General features: G+C 49.4%; 2 protein-coding genes across 2 annotated transcripts; one reads left to right on the forward strand and one right to left on the reverse strand.

Moving 5' to 3' along the window:
- Window positions 1-1441: 1441 nt before the first annotated feature.
- dis3l (DIS3 like exosome 3'-5' exoribonuclease) lies at window positions 1442-13635 on the forward strand. Its single transcript, XM_012882133.3, has 18 exons — window positions 1442-1660; window positions 3206-3356; window positions 3825-3953; window positions 4065-4200; window positions 4378-4545; window positions 4623-4701; window positions 4783-4962; window positions 5036-5205; window positions 5813-5974; window positions 6101-6351; window positions 7395-7487; window positions 7556-7844; window positions 10156-10391; window positions 10833-10987; window positions 11059-11237; window positions 11318-11463; window positions 11695-11866; window positions 13112-13635. The coding sequence occupies exons 1-18, from the start codon at window positions 1531-1533 to the stop codon at window positions 13424-13426; spliced, it is 3141 nt and encodes a 1046-aa protein (XP_012737587.2). The 5' UTR covers window positions 1442-1530; the 3' UTR covers window positions 13427-13635.
- tipin (timeless interacting protein) lies at window positions 13573-17387 on the reverse strand. Its single transcript, XM_036135836.1, has 7 exons — window positions 17360-17387; window positions 16657-16978; window positions 16503-16578; window positions 16219-16341; window positions 16079-16142; window positions 15341-15559; window positions 13573-14377 (listed from the first exon to the last, which is right to left on the reverse strand). Exons 1-7 carry the CDS (start codon window positions 17370-17372, stop codon window positions 13881-13883), a joined length of 1314 nt encoding a protein of 437 aa, XP_035991729.1. The 5' UTR covers window positions 17373-17387; the 3' UTR covers window positions 13573-13880.
- Window positions 17388-18417: the final 1030 nt, after the last annotated feature.

Consider the following 18417-nt stretch of genomic DNA (forward strand, 5'->3'; position numbering starts at 1 on the left):
GGACTAATATATATATATATATATATATATATATATATATATATATATATATATATATATATATATATATATATATATATATATATATAATAATAATAATAATAATAATAATAATAATAATAATAAAACTCGATATGCTTGCATGTTTATTTGACGTTAACACGCGGTTCTTTGTTGTTGCTTTTGCGCGTGCATATAGTGAATGGCAGGGCAAAAATACATGGAGTTCTCGCCGTAAAGCAAGACCGACTCTCGCGATGCATAAGACTTCTGAGCCTGTGGGTGCCATAGACATAATATAAGAGTAGACGCGTCATTGGGCGGGTTCTGCCTATGCTGCGATGCGTCAGAGCGTCCGCCATCTTAAATGTGGCAAATCTGCAGTTACTCAGTCACTTAAACAGTATCAGAGGGACTTTAATCTCTGAATACACTTTGTATTCGTAGTATTTTTTTTGTAATGTTACAAGTTTATTTTCGTGTCCCTTCAGCTTCATTCTCCTGAATTTATTCTCCTAAAGAATAAAAATATTTAAAATAATCTAACCTGGCCCTATTACTCCAGGAGTGAAATAATTCTGCAAACTGTGATTATTCTGGAAATGTTCCCCCTTAATTCTCATAATATGATGTTTTTATCATAACATTATCACTTTTGTGTTTGTTTGTTTGTTTGTTTATTTTTACTTTATTGACCTAGGACTTTTTTTTCTCATATTATTAATTTTACCTCTTTAATACTCCCCCAAAAAGTCTGTTCCTAAAGGTTCACATGTGACACGGTTTTATGAAATAACGAAGACCACAATGTTTAGATCAATTAACAAATTGATCCGTATATTCATAACACATACAAAAAATTATATATATATATATATATATATATATATATATATATATATATATATATATATATATATATATGCGTGTGTGTGTGTGTGTGTGTATTTATTGCAGCACAGGAATGAGGCATCTTCTCTGATCCACGTTCACAATAACAGAACTCAACTTTTTTCTGCCACATACAATATGGCGGTGACGTTGACGTGCGAACCTGCGCCCTATGACGCGTCTACGTATATGATGTCTATGGTGGGTGCGGGCCGAGAGCTCCTGCAATTGCAAGTACGGTATTTCCCCCACAGACCACCAGGGCGGCCGAGAAAACCTTTGTTCGACCTGAAATGACTCATTTAATCATCCAAAACGGTATGGAACACATTAATTAACTGAAAAATGTTGCATAGTATGCCTTTAAAAGTAACATAATCTGAATATTTTACTTTGGTTCATGCAGTTTATTAGATCTGGAATAATAATAATTTCCTTAAGAAGGCTTGAAAAGCTTTGAATATTTTTTTTATTTTGCTTTTTAAGAAACCAACAGTTTTCTGAACGTCCTCCTGTCCGACAGCACTTGAACGCACCAGGCAGGACGTCATGACGTCAGCACGTCCCGAGTCCGCCGCCTGGCTGCGCGCTGTTTACATGTGAGAGTTCCTGGTTTAGCTGCGCAGCGGCGTCCTCAGCATGATCAAGACCGAGAAGGTTCTGCACCTGAAGAGCAGCCGGGGCCGGAAGGTTCGGGTGGTTCGGGAGCACTACCTGCGGGAGCGGGTGCCCTGCTTCAGCTCCCTGTGCCAGGCGGGCTGTGACAACGGTGAGGGCTGCAGGAGCGCGCTGGGTCTGGATCTGGAGGTCCGGTTCGTCTCAGATCAGGTCCAGGGGACAGAACCACATCCGGACCGGTTTCATTTGGACTGGAACAAAAAAATAATTAAATAAATGTAAAGTTTCCTGGTTTTCACTGTGAGCAAGAAGTTGCTGCCAGCAGGGGGCGCGCTTTGCCCCAGACAACCTATAAGGATGATTGTTTAAAGATTAAATTACAAACTGGACCTCTTACTGACCAAAAAGAAACCACAGAACTATAAGACAAACCTACAGAACCACGTACAAGCCGCTGTTTATGGTTCCTGCCGGTTGGGTCCAAGTCTTTTTGGTTTTGGTCGTTATGTGATTTATTAAAACCGGGTTTGGACCATAAGACGCTAGAGCTGGGTATCATTTAGGAGGAGCCGATACGATACGATTATCGATACACAGCTCAGCTTGATTTGACTCCAATATCGATATTTCTTACTTTCAAATTAATGCTCAAAGTCATTCAATCAACAAAACAAGCCAAATATTATATTTATGTTCAATTTATTGAACACTGATATATTAACAGGGAAATAAAGTGCATTTGGTCTGATTTTAGGGACGAAGGCGCTTCTAAAATCCTGTCCGCCGTCCTGCAAATTCATCTCTCCTCGCTGTGAACAGTAATGGCTGTAATAACGCCCCCTAGGGGATGGGAGGTGTATCGATATTCAAAGCCAGAATATCGATATTAAATCGTTTTTAAAAACATAAATATTAATGTTTGTATCGATTTTTATGCACAGCCCTATAAGACGCGGTGAAATTCTCTTAGAATAACTTTTGCATTTGATCTGATCCACCCGTCTGGGTTCTGACTACTTTGGTAGAATTAGTTTTGTGGTCCAACCAGTTTTTTATAAGCATCCAGGTTGAGGTTGGAGCTCCGTGAAGGTTGTTCCAACTTTAACCTGATTCATGACGACCAATTTAGGTCGTTGTCCTGTTGGAATACCCGACCGGTTCCAGCTTTTACCATCCAGCTGTTGGTCTGAGGAGGATCTGGAGAATCTAGAGGCTGGGTTCTCCTTTAATAGATTAACGAGGAACGGCCCACAGCCTGATGCTACCACCGCCGTGCTCAGCAGGAGATGCAACCCTCGCCTGGACTCCTCTGGTCGTTGTGTCCAAGCAGCTCGTCTGACCATCAGATGTTCCTCCAGACTAGAGTCCAGATTAGAGTCCAGACTAGAGTCCAGATTAGAGGTGTGGGTTCTGGGTCGGCACCCTCTCAGTCCACCATGATGTCCCCGAACACCTGAACCTTTCTTGTGATCAGAGGGGCACATTTGGGTCTCCTACTGGAACCAGAACCATCTTAAACTTTTCTTGTCTCCCTGGATCTGATTGTAAATTGAGGGTTTAACATCTAGCCGTTGCTCATGGGCCGTGGAAGGAGTTGTCGGCTCACAGCGATTAAAAACATTTGTCTTCTTTCTAAAGTTTTTACGTCTTGTGATTTAAATGTTATTCATCTGCTAACGGTGAACTTCCCGCCCAGATGGAAAGGTTCTGCCCGGAGATCTGACCCACTACGTGGTGCCGGACGCCGAGGTGGTGGTGAACTTCCTGGAGGTTCTGGAGCTGACGGAGCTGCAGGGCGTCGTGTTCACGCAGACGGCCTGCCAGGCTCTGCACAGCAAGGGTCGCAGGTAGGAGACCAGATGGCTTTGTTCCTCTGATACGCTGCAGGATCCCCCAGACGACCGGACCCAACCAGAACCGAGCCAGAACCCGCTCCTGATGAGGCGGCAGCAGCTGGGGAGGAGCCGCCTGATGTTCTGCTGGGATATCTGCACCTCCTGGGTCGGCCTCATTAGATGCGGTTCTGCTGACACAGCTGAGACCCGGGGAAAGCTGAACCCGACCCAGGATTTTTTCCTGTTCTTTCTGAGCCATCGGTTCTGAGGACCGGTCCGGGTTCTTTTGGATCGTCACTTCGGACCCCGAAGGCGTGAAGTTTCCTGCTCTCTGCAGTTTCTGCTGATTTTTTAATTCCTTGTTCGTTTAGAATCTAGTTGTTCTGGTTCTAAACGCCGAGATCCACTCTGCTGATCGCTCCTGACTCCCGGAACATCTCAGGGTTCTGATCCTCGGTCCGGTTCCGTTCGTCTCTGCAGGTTCTACAACCGACTGAGGAGTCTGCTGAGGGACCCGCGGCACGACTGCGTCCTGTTTGCCAACGAGTTCCAGGAGTACTCCTACCGCCCCAGAGAGAAAGGAGAGAGCCAGGAGAGGTGGCAGAGCAGGTGAGTCCTCCCAGGAGGTCCGGCCAGAACCGGCCGGGCGGCCAGAACCGGCGGGGCGGCCAGAACCGGCCGGGCCAGGTGTTCTAAATGCGGCCCGGCCCGTGTGTGCAGGTGTGTGTACGCCGCAGCAGCGTGGTACTACCACCACCTGGCCGGGATGATGAGCGTGGTGATGGTCACTGAGGACCAGGAAGCCGTGTCTCGCTTCAGCAGCCTCAACTCCGGAGTGTTCGTCATCAGCTTCCAGGTACAGAACCAGAGCCGTCTGGGCCGGGCTTTGGACCGGCGAGACTAGGCGGGGTTTGGTCATCATAGGTCCAGGCTGGAGGTGGAGGGCGGCTCCAGGACCTCCAACCATCTGACTGTAGACGGCCTCCTACATGTTCTCCACCTTCTTCACACCTTCTGGTCTTTATGGTTTCAGGACTACCTGCAGAACTTCTGGCCCGGTTTGCAGGCGGCCCATGAGCTCTACGCCTCCATTTCTCAGGCGCTGCAGGAGAAGGAGGCCGAGGACTCCAGCAGAGAGTTCTCAGAACATCTGCCTGCTGAGGTTCTGGAGGCGGGGATCAAATCTGGACGCTTCATTCAGGTTTGGACCCACCTGTGCTGTCCCAGGTCCAAGATACGGGTTCTAGCTGACTGGACCTTCTGCTCGTGTTCTGCCAGGGAACCCTGAACGTCAGCAAACACCGGGCCCAGAACGAAGCGCTTGTCACCAACGAGGGTCTGTCCTCCAAGAACCCCGGTGAGATCCGGCTTCCTGTGGGCAGAACCTGCTTCTCCGCAGCAGAACCGCTGGAGTCACCGCTCCTCTCCTCTTCCTCAGATCTGAGCGGCGGCGTGCTGGTGTTCGGTTCTAAGAGTCGGAACCGGGCCGTGCACGGCGACGCGGTGGCGGTGGAGCTGTTGCCGAGGAGCGAGTGGCGAGGGAAGGTGACGGCTCTGACGGAGGGCCAGGCGGAGGAGAAGAGCGGCGAGGACGGCGAGACCAAGCCCATGCCCACAGGTGGGAGCGGGTTCTGTTTGGGTTCTGCCCGTTTGGGTCTGCGCCGGTTCTGATGTCCGTTTGAAACCGGCAGGCCGCGTCGTGGGGATCCTGCAGAGGAACTGGAGGGACTACGTGGTGACGTTCCCCCCCAGGGACGGAACCCAGAACCAGAGCAGGAACAGCCAGCGGATCCTGGCCGTTCCCTGGGACCGCCGGATCCCCAAGATCCGGATCAGCACCCAGCAGGCCGACGCTCTGCAGGTCCGGTTCTGAAGCCTTAACGATTTATACAACATGTGGACAGGTACAGGTGTTCCTTCCTGGTCCTGGTTCTGGTTCTAATCCCAGATGATGACCTGGTACCAGTCCCGGTTCTGTTCTGGTTTAATTCTGGTTTCTGTCTGTTAATCCTAATCCAAGCAGGATGCGGATGTCACAGCAGGTTCTGGCCCAGATCAGAGACCCAAACCGCTCCGGGTCAGACTCTGCAGGCCTCAGATAGGAGAATAAAGGTCAAAGGTCATGGCAAGAGATTATTTTAGATGATCTCCTGATGGATGATTTTCATCAGAACCAGAACTTCCTGCTGATCCAAACTCGTCAGTGAAGCCGATTAAAAACATCACTGATTGATATTTTCCACAGGCTGAAGGTCCATCTGCAGGTGGGTCGCTGATTAAAGGACGGTTCAGAGTCGGTTCTGGTCCATTCTGGCTGCTTTAACATACGATCAGTTTTATTCAGACATGAAGAGAGATTTGATTTAAAGCCGTAAATGATGCTGAAGTTATTTGGTTTGGATCAGAATCTGTGAAAAGTGGAACCCGGGTCCGGTTCTGTAAATTGTCCCGGTCCGCTGCCCCTGCAGGACCACCGGGTGGTGGTGCGGATCGACTCCTGGCCCAGCACCTCGCTCTATCCCAACGGACACAGCGTGCGGGTTCTGGGTCGAGCCGGCGAGCTGGAGACCGAGGTCCAGACCATCCTCCTGGAGAACTGCATCCACGTGGCGCCGTTCTCAGAAGCACAGGTGGACCGGAACCGCCGTTAGCTCCCGATCGAGACACGTTCTGTCCGTGAACCGGGTCGACTCAGAACATCCGGGTTCAGAGACGTTTGCCGTTTGCTGAAAACCCGACTCTGCTCCTGCTGGCAGCTGAGGGAGATGCCGCTGAACTCGCCGGAGCAGCCGTGGTCCGTGGACCCTGTGGAGGCGGGCCGGCGCCGGGACCTCAGGGAGACCCACCTGGTGTTCAGCATCGACCCGCGGGGCTGCGAGGACGTGGACGACACGCTGTCGGTGCGGCGCCTCGCCGGCGGGGAGCTGCTGGAGCTGGGGGTCCACATCGCCGACGTCACTCACTTCGTCAGCGAGGGCTCGCTCACCGACCTGGAAGCCCGGTCCAGGTGAGCGCCGGTCGGCTGGGCTGGGTGGTCTACGTGTCTTTGCAGATGGGTCAGAACCGGGGGTTCCTGTGGGGTTCCTGTGTGTTATTTAACTGCAGATGTTCTGCTCCTGGACTCAGAGGTTCTTCAGAGAACATTAGAGAAGAACCAGTGATGAACAAGGACGGGTCAGGGAGGAGGTTCTGGTCCAGTTTACAGCAGGTCAGGTTCTACAGAACCTCCCAGAGCTCTGATCATCATGTGGACCTGGAGAGAGGATGGACCACCTGCAGACCTACCAGGACATGGACGTCCACCTGGACCAGGAGAGCATTGATCAGAGAAGCAGGAGGACCATGGTGGCTCTGGAGGAGCTGCAGAGACCAGCAGCTCAGGTGGATCTGTCCACAGAACGACTATTAGTGGTAAACTATTGAGACGAGAAGCTGCAGGGAACCTGTGGAAGAAGGTCTTCTGCTTAGAGGACACCAAAAGTGACAAGCAAGCAGCCTGAACCCGCAGTGGGACACGGTGGTGGCAGCATCATGCTGTGGGAAGAAGGTCAGATAAGAAGATAATTCTTGACCATCCTGGAGGAGAACCTGTTAGAGGCAGCAGAAGACCTGAAACTGGGGTGGAGGTTCTCCTTCCACCAGGAGAACCTCCCTGAACACGTTATGATTGGGTTAGAATGGCCTAGTCAAAGTCCAGGCCTGAATCCTACTGAGAATCTGTAGTAGGACTTGAAAACCGGGCTGAGTTGGACTTGTTCTAGACGGTGGGCCTAAAGTTTTAGTCCGTTGCTCAAAGCTGGTGGAGACCAGAAGTCCAGAAGCTCTACAGCCAAAGGCGGTTCTACGGACAAATGCATGACGTGTTTTCTAGATTTCTGGGATCTCTCAGGAAGATCTGCGGTGCTGCTGAGGAGAGGGAGGTCTGGGTCCTTTTTCCTCAGATGCAGACGTTGAATAAGTGGCTGTTTAGTGACCGGCTGAACTGTTTATTTATCGTTGTTGTATCTAAATCACGTTGGACCCTCTGAATCTGCTGTGTTCTCCTCTCAGAGCCACCACCTACTACCTGGCGGACCGGCGCTACGACATGCTGCCAGGTGTGCTCAGCGCCGACCTGTGCTCGCTGCTGGGCGGAGTGGACAGGTGAGCGGACTCCGTGTTTCTCCCCTCTGACTCCTCTGCTGCCTCCAACGCCGTCCTCTCGTCTCCAGGTACGCCGTGAGCGTCCTCTGGGAGCTGGACGCTCAGAGCCTGGCCGTCACCAGCGTGTGGTTCGGTCGGACCCTGATCCGGTCCTCCTACCAGCTCCACTACGAGCTGGCCCAGGCGCTGCTCAACGGGGAGGAGGCAGAAGTTCCTGAGCTGGCCCGGCTCGACCCGGAGGAGCGGCACGCCAAGCTGAGCGAGCTCACCGAGGCGCTGGAGAAGCTGACGCACGTCGCCAGACACCTCCGGGCTCAGAGGGACCGGGGAGGAGCGCTGGAGCTGGAGGGGGTGGAGGTAGGAAGGGGTTCTCTAGGTCGGTACCTTCCAGCTGCGCGGTTGGTGGAAATAAAGAGGAAGTGGAAACGCTGAGCTCTGATTGGTTCCTGCTGCAGGCTTATATCAAAACCTGCCACGCTTAAAAAAAAAAAAGAGTTTGATGCTTTAAATCACAGAGAGGATCTGCTGATCAGGACAAAGTATTTAAGATTTTAGTTCTTAACGCAAAAATCCAACATTTAAGATGTTCCGTCTGGTTCTGGCGGCACAAACGAAGAAAACTACCTCAGGTCCAAAAGGCAGATCTGAGCCTTTAAGATGAAAACTGATTTTTTTTTTATCTCCCCCAACAAATTATCTTGTATTTTATGGAGGTTCTTTGATGCTCTGATTAAGTTAAAACAAGATCAACTGATGTCATATCCAGAGGCGGGGCTTCAGGAAAGCTATCTGATTGGACGCCCTCACATTTACAAAAATATGGGCCCTGTTGTTTCTCTTGCTTCCAGAAAGAATCCATTCCAGTTGATTGACAAAATAAGCGTCTAAAACTCCACTCCGTCTTTTTCCGGTCTACAACAACATCTCATCGCTGCTTTCTCCAGGCTGCTTTTAAACTGGACGGCAGCTGGGATCTGGCCCCGGTCACGTCTGTCCCACTGACGCCTCGCTGTGTCTAGCTTTGCTGTTAGAGAGCCTTAAAAGGAGCTCTGAGCCGCGTCAAACAACCGCTCAGCTAAACAAAGAAACATTCAGGAGGAATCTACTTGATTTACTAGTGTGGGTGACGTGTTTGCTGACATTTATCAAAATACGGAAACAACATTGCTTCAAAACGGACGCGACATTAACCAAAAGTACGACGGCGTATTTTACGGGACGGGTAACAAAACTGTCCTGCTGGGAAACTCTGGCTACCTTTCACTTCTCTGTTGGGAATCTTCTGATGTACGACGTTTCTGAGGGATCAGGGGTTGCTAAACGTGTCTGTTACACATGTCAACATTTAGCCGAATATGAACAAAACAAAACGCAGGAAATAAGGCCGACAACATTATCGTGGTCGGACTTGAGCAGGACCACCCAGTCGCACCTGCGCTGCTTCACGGCAGCCTGGAGATGAACACACCTGTGCGTCTGGCGCTCCTTTCAGCTACAGGTTGTGTGAAAAGAGGTAAATCTCTGGGTGAACTGATACTTTATCCGTCTGTGAGCTGACTGGGTTCAGCTGAGACGCTCTGTGGGGTTATAACCGTTATAACAGAGCCGTTTCTGGGTTTTTGCTTTTTGATGCAGCTGCGTATAGTTTTAACTGAGCTTGTGGTGGTTTGTGTGAACATTCAGCCCAGATTTCTGTGTTTTACTTCGGGGATTTCCAGGTTCTAACTTAATGTCTGAAGATGAGGTGGTCGCTATCCGTGGTGCTGAACTGCTTTCAATCATTTTATATATTGTATCCTGATGTTCTGTTCTTTTGGTTTATGGTTCACATCCGTTTAATGGACTTCAGACGACAGGGTCGTAGGGCTGAACAATTAATTGCATTTTCAATATAATCGCGATTTTAAAAAACGCAATTTCCAAATCGCAGAGGTCTGCAATGTTTGGCTATGTAACAATTAGTGAATCAGACGCGTCCTTTAGTGTCAGTAAAAAGTGGGTTTGCATCCACATGGAAGTGAAGACAGTTGCAGCAGTGAGATATTCTAATTTTATTACTTGTTTTAGAGTTATATATAATCATACATAGCATTAAGTACTGTTAAATCAGTATAATACATAGACTTGTTTGTTGGTTGGACTTTGCACTTTATGTTCAACAAGGATTGATGTCCAAATCAACTAAAAGCTGTTCTCTTGAATAATATTCTGATTAATAGAAACATTAAAAGTTCTTGTTTTTAAATAGTCTTTGTTTACAAACATCTTCATTTAGAGGCCATTTTTGTTGCTTGTGGTTAATGCCTAGAAAAGTCAAAATTGCAATTTTGATTGAAATATATTGTAGGCAGAACGCAATCATTTCTGCTCAGAGTTTAAATGCTGCGGGTCTTTTAGCACCTAATCCACATGGCGAGGAAACAAATTGATTTGTTGTTTGTATATGTTTAAAAAGACAAGAAATTAAACTGGGGGAAAAAATTGCATTAAAATGTAATATAAAAAAAAAACGCAATTAGATTATTTTCCAAAATCGTTCATCCCTACAGGGTCGATGATTGATTTTGGCCCAAACGTTCATGCCGTGGTCCGGTAACACGGGTCTGCTGCCGGGTCCAGAAGAACAACCCTTCCCAGCAGCATCCAGTGACGTGTTCCTCCTCCACAGGTCCGGGCCCAGCTGGACGAGGAGAAGAACATTACTGCGCTGGTTCCTCGCCAGCCACTGGAGGTCCATGAGACCGTGGCAGAGTGCATGATCTACGCCAACCACTGGGTGGCGCGCAAGATCCAGGAAGCCTTTCCCTATCAGGCCCTGCTGAGGCGTCACCCGTCGCCACGCCAGGAGTTGTTCAGACCGCTGGTGGAGACGGGCCGGGCCAGAGGCTTCACCATCGACACCAGGTGGGCGCAGGTCCAAAGTGCGGCCCGGGGGCCATTTGTGGCCCCTGTGCTGATTTTGGGTGGCCCCCCCCCGACTACATTTCAACAAAGACCTGGTCCAACTGCACAGGAGGCTGATGAAGATGGAATAATTTAGTTTTTAATTTAACAGAAAAGTTAAAATCCTACAATTGAAAATGTTAAATACACCACAAAGTATTCATCTTTTAATAAACACTTTTAACATTATCTTTAGTTTCATAGTAACAGCTATCCAATGCTGTTTTGGCCAATGTACTGAAAAGTGTGGACACCCCTGTTCTAACGGTTCTGTAGAGATAATTATGTTTTAGTTGGAACCATGAATCTGTTGTCCACCAGAACATCTAACAACTGTTTTTACCTCCATGAGACGCTTTAAAACTCCACCACCTTCAGAATCTGGGTTTTCTGCTCCTGCAGGACCAACAAGGCCCTAGCCGACTCTCTGGACCGGGCCGTGGACCCCCAGGACCCGCTGGTGAACAGGCTCCTGAGGATGATGGCCACCCAGGCCATGTCCCAGGCGGTGTACTTCTCCACCGGCGCTCAGCCGGAGGACCAGTTCTACCACTACGGTAAACCGGGTGACGTCCGCCGTTCTCCACACTCCGGTTCTCTCCCTGACTGATTTATCTCTGGACGGCAGGTCTGGCTCTGGACCGCTACACGCACTTCACCTCCCCGATCCGCCGCTACGCCGACATGGTGGTCCACCGCCTCCTGACCGCCGCCCTGCTGCTGGAACAGGGGGCGGAGCCTGGCAAAACGCCCGCCGGCAACAAAGACTTGGAGGAGCTGGCCGAGCACATCAACAACAGGAACCGGGTGAGAACCGCTGGTTGGATCCGCCTCTACGTGGTTCTGTGTTGTCTGAACGTTCTCTGGGTTCTGTGTGGCGTTCGCAGGCGGCCCAGCGAGCACAGAAACTTTCCGTCGGACTGTTTCAGTGCCTCTTCTTCAAAGAACGAGATCCTGCGACGGACCCGCGCTGCGTGGCCGACGGCGTCATCTACGCCATCCGAGACAACGGCGTCTTGGTCTTCATCCCAGAGTAAGGAGCGTCTTAAAGCCGCAGCGTCTGACAGGAAGGTTCTGATCAGCAGAAACATTCTGGGGTTCTTAGAAAAACCGCTTATCAGTCCCTCAGCATGATGCTGCCATCACCGTGCCTGACAGTGAAAAACATCAAGTTCTGCAGAATTCTCCCAATTTATTCCAGCCTCTTGTTTCAGGGTTTTTAACAGAGGCGGTTCTGGTTCTGATCGGCTGCTGTTGTCTGCAGGTATGGAGTGAAGGGCCCCGTCTACATGAGGAACAAAGAGGGCCAGGTGGCGACGACGGGCCCCGACGGTACCTGCGAGTGGCAGAGCGGCTCCGTTCGGCGGTACCCGGACCACATCGTCACCACGTCTGGCTGCGGCAGCGCCACCTTCAGGCTGTTCGACCACATCACGGTGAGAAAACGCCACGATAAATGCCTTCATCTGGGCGAAAAGTCATTTCACAGACATGGAAACAGCAGGAGAGGGAAGAAAGTTAAACTTAGAATCAATCGTTGGAAAGTTGCAATATTAGAAACTAATAAGGCGCTAATTATAGAAGAGCGATGCAGCTTAGCTTCATGCAGCCATGGTGGTGAATAAATGTTATAAATGTTGCCACTCACACTGAGGATGCTATTAGTAGTGCTTTACCACCATCTAGTGGTCGCAGTGTGAACTGCTCCTGGCTGCAATAAAACAAAAACAGATCCACTGATGTCTTCTACAGGCGATATACCAAAATAGTTATTTCTAATTTTGGGTTTTCAAGGTTTTCAGCGACACGAAGCAATGAGGAAAGAAAATAAGAAACGCTAGTATATGTATAACTTGGGTGTAATTATGTAATTTTGATATTGTAAACTCAAGAAATCTTCAATCAAATAACTTACAATAAATCACAAACAAACATTACAAAAATACATAGCCAAATACAATATTTTTGTGAAAATAGGGGCTAAACATTCCTAGTAAAAGAGATATTTCAGTATTTGGCTGAATTTGAAACTCGGCTTGATGAAAAACCAATAATCTTTCTATTCCACCCACCTCTACAGAGCAGATGGTCCAATATCGGCCCGGTTCTGATGGATCAAAGTTAACGAGATGTCCATGGAAGAAGGGAACCTGGACGTCTCGGTTCAGAAGGTCCTGAAGAACTTCGGGTCACACCTGGAAACTTTGCTTTCAGTGGGAAAACTGGACCTGCTGCTCTGGGTCAGAATGGAGCAGAACCGGGCTCAGATTCTGACTGGAACACATTATCGGGTTCCTAGAGAGGTTCTATCAGAACATTCCTCATTTCCCCAGATTCAAACCCATTAAAAAATGTTAACAGGAACATATTTCGGTTCGGGTCGGGCTTTAAACCTGATGCAGAACTTTTTAATATTTATACATAAAAACGACCGGATTTCTGGGATTTAGCTTCAAAACAGAGAAAAAAAATTCTTAAAATCCAAACATTTTCCCGTTTATCTGGACCTGGATATTAACTCGGTACCAAACTGGGCCGGAATTCTAAATCATGTTCCTGCGGTGTTCTGGTCAAACCAGTCCGACCCGTCCAGGACACAAAAGAACCCCAACGGGTCGGGTCAGGAACCCGCTCCCTTCTGGTCCCGTCGTCTAACCGGTACTTTCTGTCCCGCCCTTCAGGTCCGGATCTCGGTCCTGTCCACAAACTGCCACGCCGACACCCTGAACCTGGAGGTCATCAGCAACAAGCCGCACCGCGGGCCGGCGCCGCCCAAGCCCGGCTCGCAGGGCCGCAGCCAGCTGGTCCAGGAGGTGGTCCGGTTGGCCGAGGAGGCGCAGGAGAAGGCGGCGCAGCACCGACCCAAACTCTCCAGGGAGGAGCGGGAGTACCGGCAGAGCAGAACCCCCAACCTGTACTCCATCCTGGAGGAGATCCGAGAGCTGGCGCTGATGGACCCGGACGCGGCCGCGAGGGTCTGCGCCGCCAGCGTCTAGAGGCGCCGCCCGGGTTTGGACCGCTCGCCTGCTGCAGAACCACCCTGAAGTCAGAGGAGAAGACCCACCAGAACCAAGGAGAGAAATGTTCTGGTTCTGGAACTAAGACAAAACCGGCGGTAGAACAAACTCTGATTCTGACCCGGTTTCATTTAAAACCAACTGTTTATTATTATTATTATACATTTTTACATTAAAACAACTAAACCTGACTGGTTCTGTTTCTTACAGCCGGTACCGCCACCAAAGAAACCCGATATATCCTAACATCTATTCACAGAAACCAGAACCAGGTTTTTATACCACACGACCAGAACCTTTCCTTCAAGGTTCAGTTCTGGTCGCCCTGAATCTGGCAGAGGCTGTTTGGACCTGCAGGGTTCTGATGCAGAGGTCCAGTGGCTGGAACCGGACTACACAGAAGGTACCAACAGAACCCGGACCTGCAGACTTTTTAACACGCCTCAGGGTTCATTCTCAGGAGTTCTGAGCTCGGACCCGACAGGAGGGCCCGGTTCTGAGTGCTGGGGGACAGATCCAGGTCCAAGTTCTCCTGGTTCTTCTGGTCTGCAGAACCACTGACAGGAAGCTCTTCAGCTGGACTCGCGGTTCCGCCTTGAGCGGACTCATTCAGTGGTTCTGGAGGAACCTCAGAGGAGTGTGTGGTGCTGGACAGATCCGGGTCCAACTGCTCTCCTGGGTTCTGCTTCTGCTCAGCAGAACCGTTGAGGACAGGAGGTTCTGGACTCCTGCGCCGCTCGTTCTCACCTTGAGCGGGTTCTGCAGGAGAATCCGGTTCTGTGGCCGGAGTGGGCTGGGTGCTGCTGGACCGGTCCGGGTCTCCCAGCTCCTCCTCAGCAGAACCATTCAGAACATTTGCTGTGGGAATCGAGCCGGGCTCCGGTTCTGGTGATGACGCCGTGATGTTCCCTGGTCCAACAGGTTCTGGAACTACAGAACACAGAACCGTAAAGATCCAGAGTCTCAGAACTCAGAGAAAAAAGTTCAAACCGGAACCAAGAAAGGAACCGGGTCGAACTACTGACCCGGTTCCCAGAGTTCTGGGTCCTTAATGTCAAAGATGCAAGGAAACAAGGACAGGAGGAGAGGAAACAAGGAGTGTAGGAAAGGAAGCAAGGACAGTAGGAAAGGAAGCAAGGACAGTAGGAAAGGAAACAGGACAGGATGAAAGGAAACAAGGAATGTAGGAAAGGAAGCAAGGACAGCAGGAAAGGAAGCAAGGACAGCAGGAAAGGAAGCAAGGACAGTAGGAAAGGAAACAGGACAGGATGAAAGGAAACAAGGAATGTAGGAAAGGAAGCAAGGACAGCAGGAAAGGAAGCAAGGACAGTAGGAAAGGAAACAATGAAGGTAGGAAAGGAAGCAGGACAGGATGAAAGGAAGCAATAAGGGTAGAAGAGGAAACAAGGATGGTAGGAAAGGAAACAAGAACAGTAGAAAAGGAAACAAGGAGGGTAGGAAAGGAAACAAGGACATGATGAAAGGAAACAAGGAGGGAATGAGAGGAAACAAGGAGGGCAGGAAAGGAAACGACAGGATGAAAGGAAGCAAGGACAGTGGAAAAGGAAACAGGGAGGGTAGGAAAGGAAACAAGGAGGGAATGAGAGGAAACAAGGAGGGTAGGAAAGGAAACAAGGAGGGAATGAGAGGAAACAAGGAGGGTAGGAAAGGAAACGACAGGATGAAAGGAAGCAAGGACAGTGGAAAAGGAAACAACGAGGGTAGGAAAGGAAACGAGGATAGGAAAGGAAACAACGAGGGTAGGAAAGGAAACGAGGATAGGAAAGGAAACAACGAGGGTAGGAAAGGAAACGAGGATAGGAAAGGAAACAAGGACAGATAAACCTATAGTCGTCTCCTTTCTCTGAAGGAAGGAACCCAGAGCGTTCTCACCCGTCTGCTGCTGCCGGGCGAGTCTCCTCTCCAGCGCTCGCTGCCGGTTCAGCTCCATCCGGAGCCGCTGCTCCTCCGTCAGGGAGGAAGGAGGAGGAGGAGGAGGAGGAGCGGTGGGGGGGGCAGGAGTGGAGTGGATCGGTCCTCCGGGTTCGTTAAAGGAGATCTCGCTGAACGGATCCTCAGACCGTCGCTCGTCAGGCGGCGGTTCCTCGGCTCCTGCAGACGACGGCAGGAAGGATCTCAGGAACCGTCGCTCTCCTCAAACTTTGAACTTTAGTTTTAGCTCCGCCTTTATAAAAATGTCTATTTTAATTTCACATTATAAATAAAGCTTAAGATTTTAGGTCAGATCTGAGCATCTTTGAATATTTCAGGTTTTAGTATCAAAACATTTTAGCAACCTGAGTCGCAGCAGATGATTTTCTGTCAGCCATGAATATTACTGAGTGGGCGGGGCCAACAGCACAGCGGACCACCTGATTGGTCTGCTGCTGATCTGCTTTGCAGGCTGACCAATCAGACGTCAGCGACGGTTTAAATTATCTCATGATTGGCTTCAGCTCAGGGAATAAATGTTGCTGCCTTGCAGCGAGGAGGTTCTGGGTTCAGATCCCAGCCTGGACTCTCTGCATGTTCTCCCTGCGCCCGCCTGAGTTCTCACCGGGTACTCCAGCTTGGTTCTGCCCAGCAGGTTCTGCTACTTTGGCCTAAGCTGACATTTCCCGCCCGTCTTACCTTCTTTATCCATGAAGTCGTCGTGCGTCAGCGGCATGTCCAGCCGGATCCGTTTGAGGCAGGTCTGCACCGGGGGAGAGGAACCGTGAGAAAAGGTTCCGTGGACGTTCTGCACAGAAGGAACGTGCGGCTTCACCCACCTGAACGTCCTTCTTGCTGCCGAGCTTCTCCACCCGGTCGACAAAGTCCTCGAACTGCAGCTTGGGATAGAGTCTGTGGGCCCAGTTCTCCATCTTGTGCATGAGGAGCCGCAGGTCCTCCGCCTGATGGGAGAACGCTCAGTCAAGCACAGACGACCCAAACATCTGTTTTCTCTGAAACACGTGGCATCAGAACTTTAACATCAGAACAAAACCCTTTTTCTAAGGAACAAAGGGCTTTTTCGTCCGCTGAACTCTAAATCTACTGACGGCTGATTTCTCACCTCGTGTCCTTTCCCTCTGAAGCGAACGTTGTCGAACAGCGAGCGCAGAGCCGGCAGACCTCGCTCTGAAACCAGCCTGAGGGGAACAACGTCACACGTGAGCGACTCAGCCAATCAGCAGGCGACTCTGACCGGGTCAAAATGAGCGAGGCACCTCTGGGAGTCCAGCTTGGGCTGCGGCCTCTTCACCACTTTCCTCTTAACGGCGGGAACGTCGGCCAGCTTGGACACCTCGCCTTCCTCAGCTGCATCAGACAAACAGCAACGTTCACCTTTGACCTTTAAAGGAACGACGGGACTTTGGAGTGAGGAACATCTGAGCCTCTCACCTTCTCCAAAAGGGTCTCCGTGTGTCTGAGCTCCTCCGTCTCCGGGCGAGTGAGGAGGAGGGAGAGCAGCGAAAGCTTCATCCTCCTCAAAGTCGCTCATTCTGGCTCCCTGTGGGTCGAAGGCGGCGGCTGTAACCTGCAGGGAAACTAAACGGTTCAGGAGATCCTGGATTAACTCAGAGAGCATCTCTCAGGTCTGCAGAAATGAAAACGTGAACGTCTGCAGGATGCGGTGGAACCGGCTCTGAGAATAAAAGGAGATCCAGGCTTATCAAGGTGTGCCTAATATAGTGGCCAGTGGGTGAATATTATAATCAATCCTATTAGGGTTGAGCATCATTTATTGAAAACATTTCATGTTTTATTTTGGCAATGGAAAAAAATACAATTATTGAAGCCTGAAAAACCCCAAAACTGACATTTATTTTTTCCACCATTCCACCGTCAATTACAAACATTCCTAATTGATCTCAGTCATAACATTCAGTTTATAAACTAGTTTATGAACCAGTTTCTAACTAAACTCACTGCTTTGCGTCATTGATTTTGCAGCAATCCCCCCTGAGAGCAGTCGCAGGTCAGCAATGTTTCCTCAGCTGAAATGTTTAAAATCGCCAGATTTAACCAGAATCTGTTTACACTGCTTGTTTTGGGCTGCAGTTCCTTTTATAGACTCCAGGGGGCAGCACCACGCAGAAACAATGAAGGCGCTAAACTCTGCCAAAGCCGACCTGGCACCTCATCTGGACTCGGAACCACTTATTGGGTCGGGTTCGAGCATTCGCCTCGTCACGGAGGACAGGGCGGCGTTAAAAGGTTTCTTTCTCCGGCTGCTGAACGAACCTGACAGTAAATCATAGCCGACAAACTCCGGATAAATGAGCAGAAATAAAAACCAACGGCGCTAGAAAAGACGTGAAACCGACAGAACCTCCGGTCTTCAGCCAAAGAGAACCTTTATCAGACTAAAACGCTGCTAAATGAAACGGTGACGTACCTTTTGGAGAGCAGCAGCGTCAAAGAATCAGACGACCCGCCAAAGTTCTTCTTCTGCTACTGTAGCAGCACACTTCCCAGCCGAGGAGCAGCATCACTGCCCCCTGCTGGATTACCGAGGATTTTTTCTTCTTCTTGAGTTTATTGCTGGTTGACAAACATTTTTTGGTGTGCATTACCGCCACCAACTGGTGAGCAGTGTGGATCAAAATGCCACTGTGTTTCTAAATATTCTTATATTTCTATATCTATATAAAATATAAATTTATAAATATTAAATCCTCACAATTATTTCGGTTATTAGATATTCAAATAAATATTGATAGCATATTTTTTAATTCTCCTGCAGAATATCCACCATTTGAAATTTAACTTTTTCCTTGCTAAGGTTTCTAACCAAATTCCTTCTTTCTTCTTCATACTTCTGACAATAAATCTCTACATGTTCTGCTGTTTGTTCTTGTCCATAATATTCACATCTGCCTGAAATATGTTTCCCTATTTTGAATAGTGTGTCATTTAATCCAGTGTGTCTAAATCTAAGTCTTGAAATAACCGTTTCCTCTCTTCTGCTTGTTTCTGCTATCTTC

Source organism: Fundulus heteroclitus, chromosome 4 (genome assembly GCF_011125445.2).
Source record: "Fundulus heteroclitus isolate FHET01 chromosome 4, MU-UCD_Fhet_4.1, whole genome shotgun sequence".
Taxonomy (NCBI): Eukaryota; Metazoa; Chordata; class Actinopteri; order Cyprinodontiformes; family Fundulidae; genus Fundulus; species Fundulus heteroclitus.

Bases quoted from the DNA above. Each gene is read 5' to 3' on its own strand.
- tipin (XM_036135836.1), bottom strand. The intron at 16,143-16,218 runs GTGGGTGAAGCC...CCCCCGGTGCAG, and splicing joins GCAGCAAGAAGGACGTTCAG to ACCTGCCTCAAACGGATCCG. The intron at 14,378-15,340 runs GTGAGAACGCTC...TGTGTTCTGTAG, and splicing joins CGCCCGGCAGCAGCAGACGG to TTCCAGAACCTGTTGGACCA.
- dis3l (XM_012882133.3), top strand. From the start codon at position 1,531: ATGATCAAGACCGAGAAGGTTCTGCACCTGAAGAGCAGCCGGGGCCGG. The intron at 11,238-11,317 runs GTGAGAACCGCT...TGGCGTTCGCAG, and splicing joins ACATCAACAACAGGAACCGG to GCGGCCCAGCGAGCACAGAA. The intron at 11,867-13,111 runs GTGAGAAAACGC...CCCGCCCTTCAG, and splicing joins GGCTGTTCGACCACATCACG to GTCCGGATCTCGGTCCTGTC.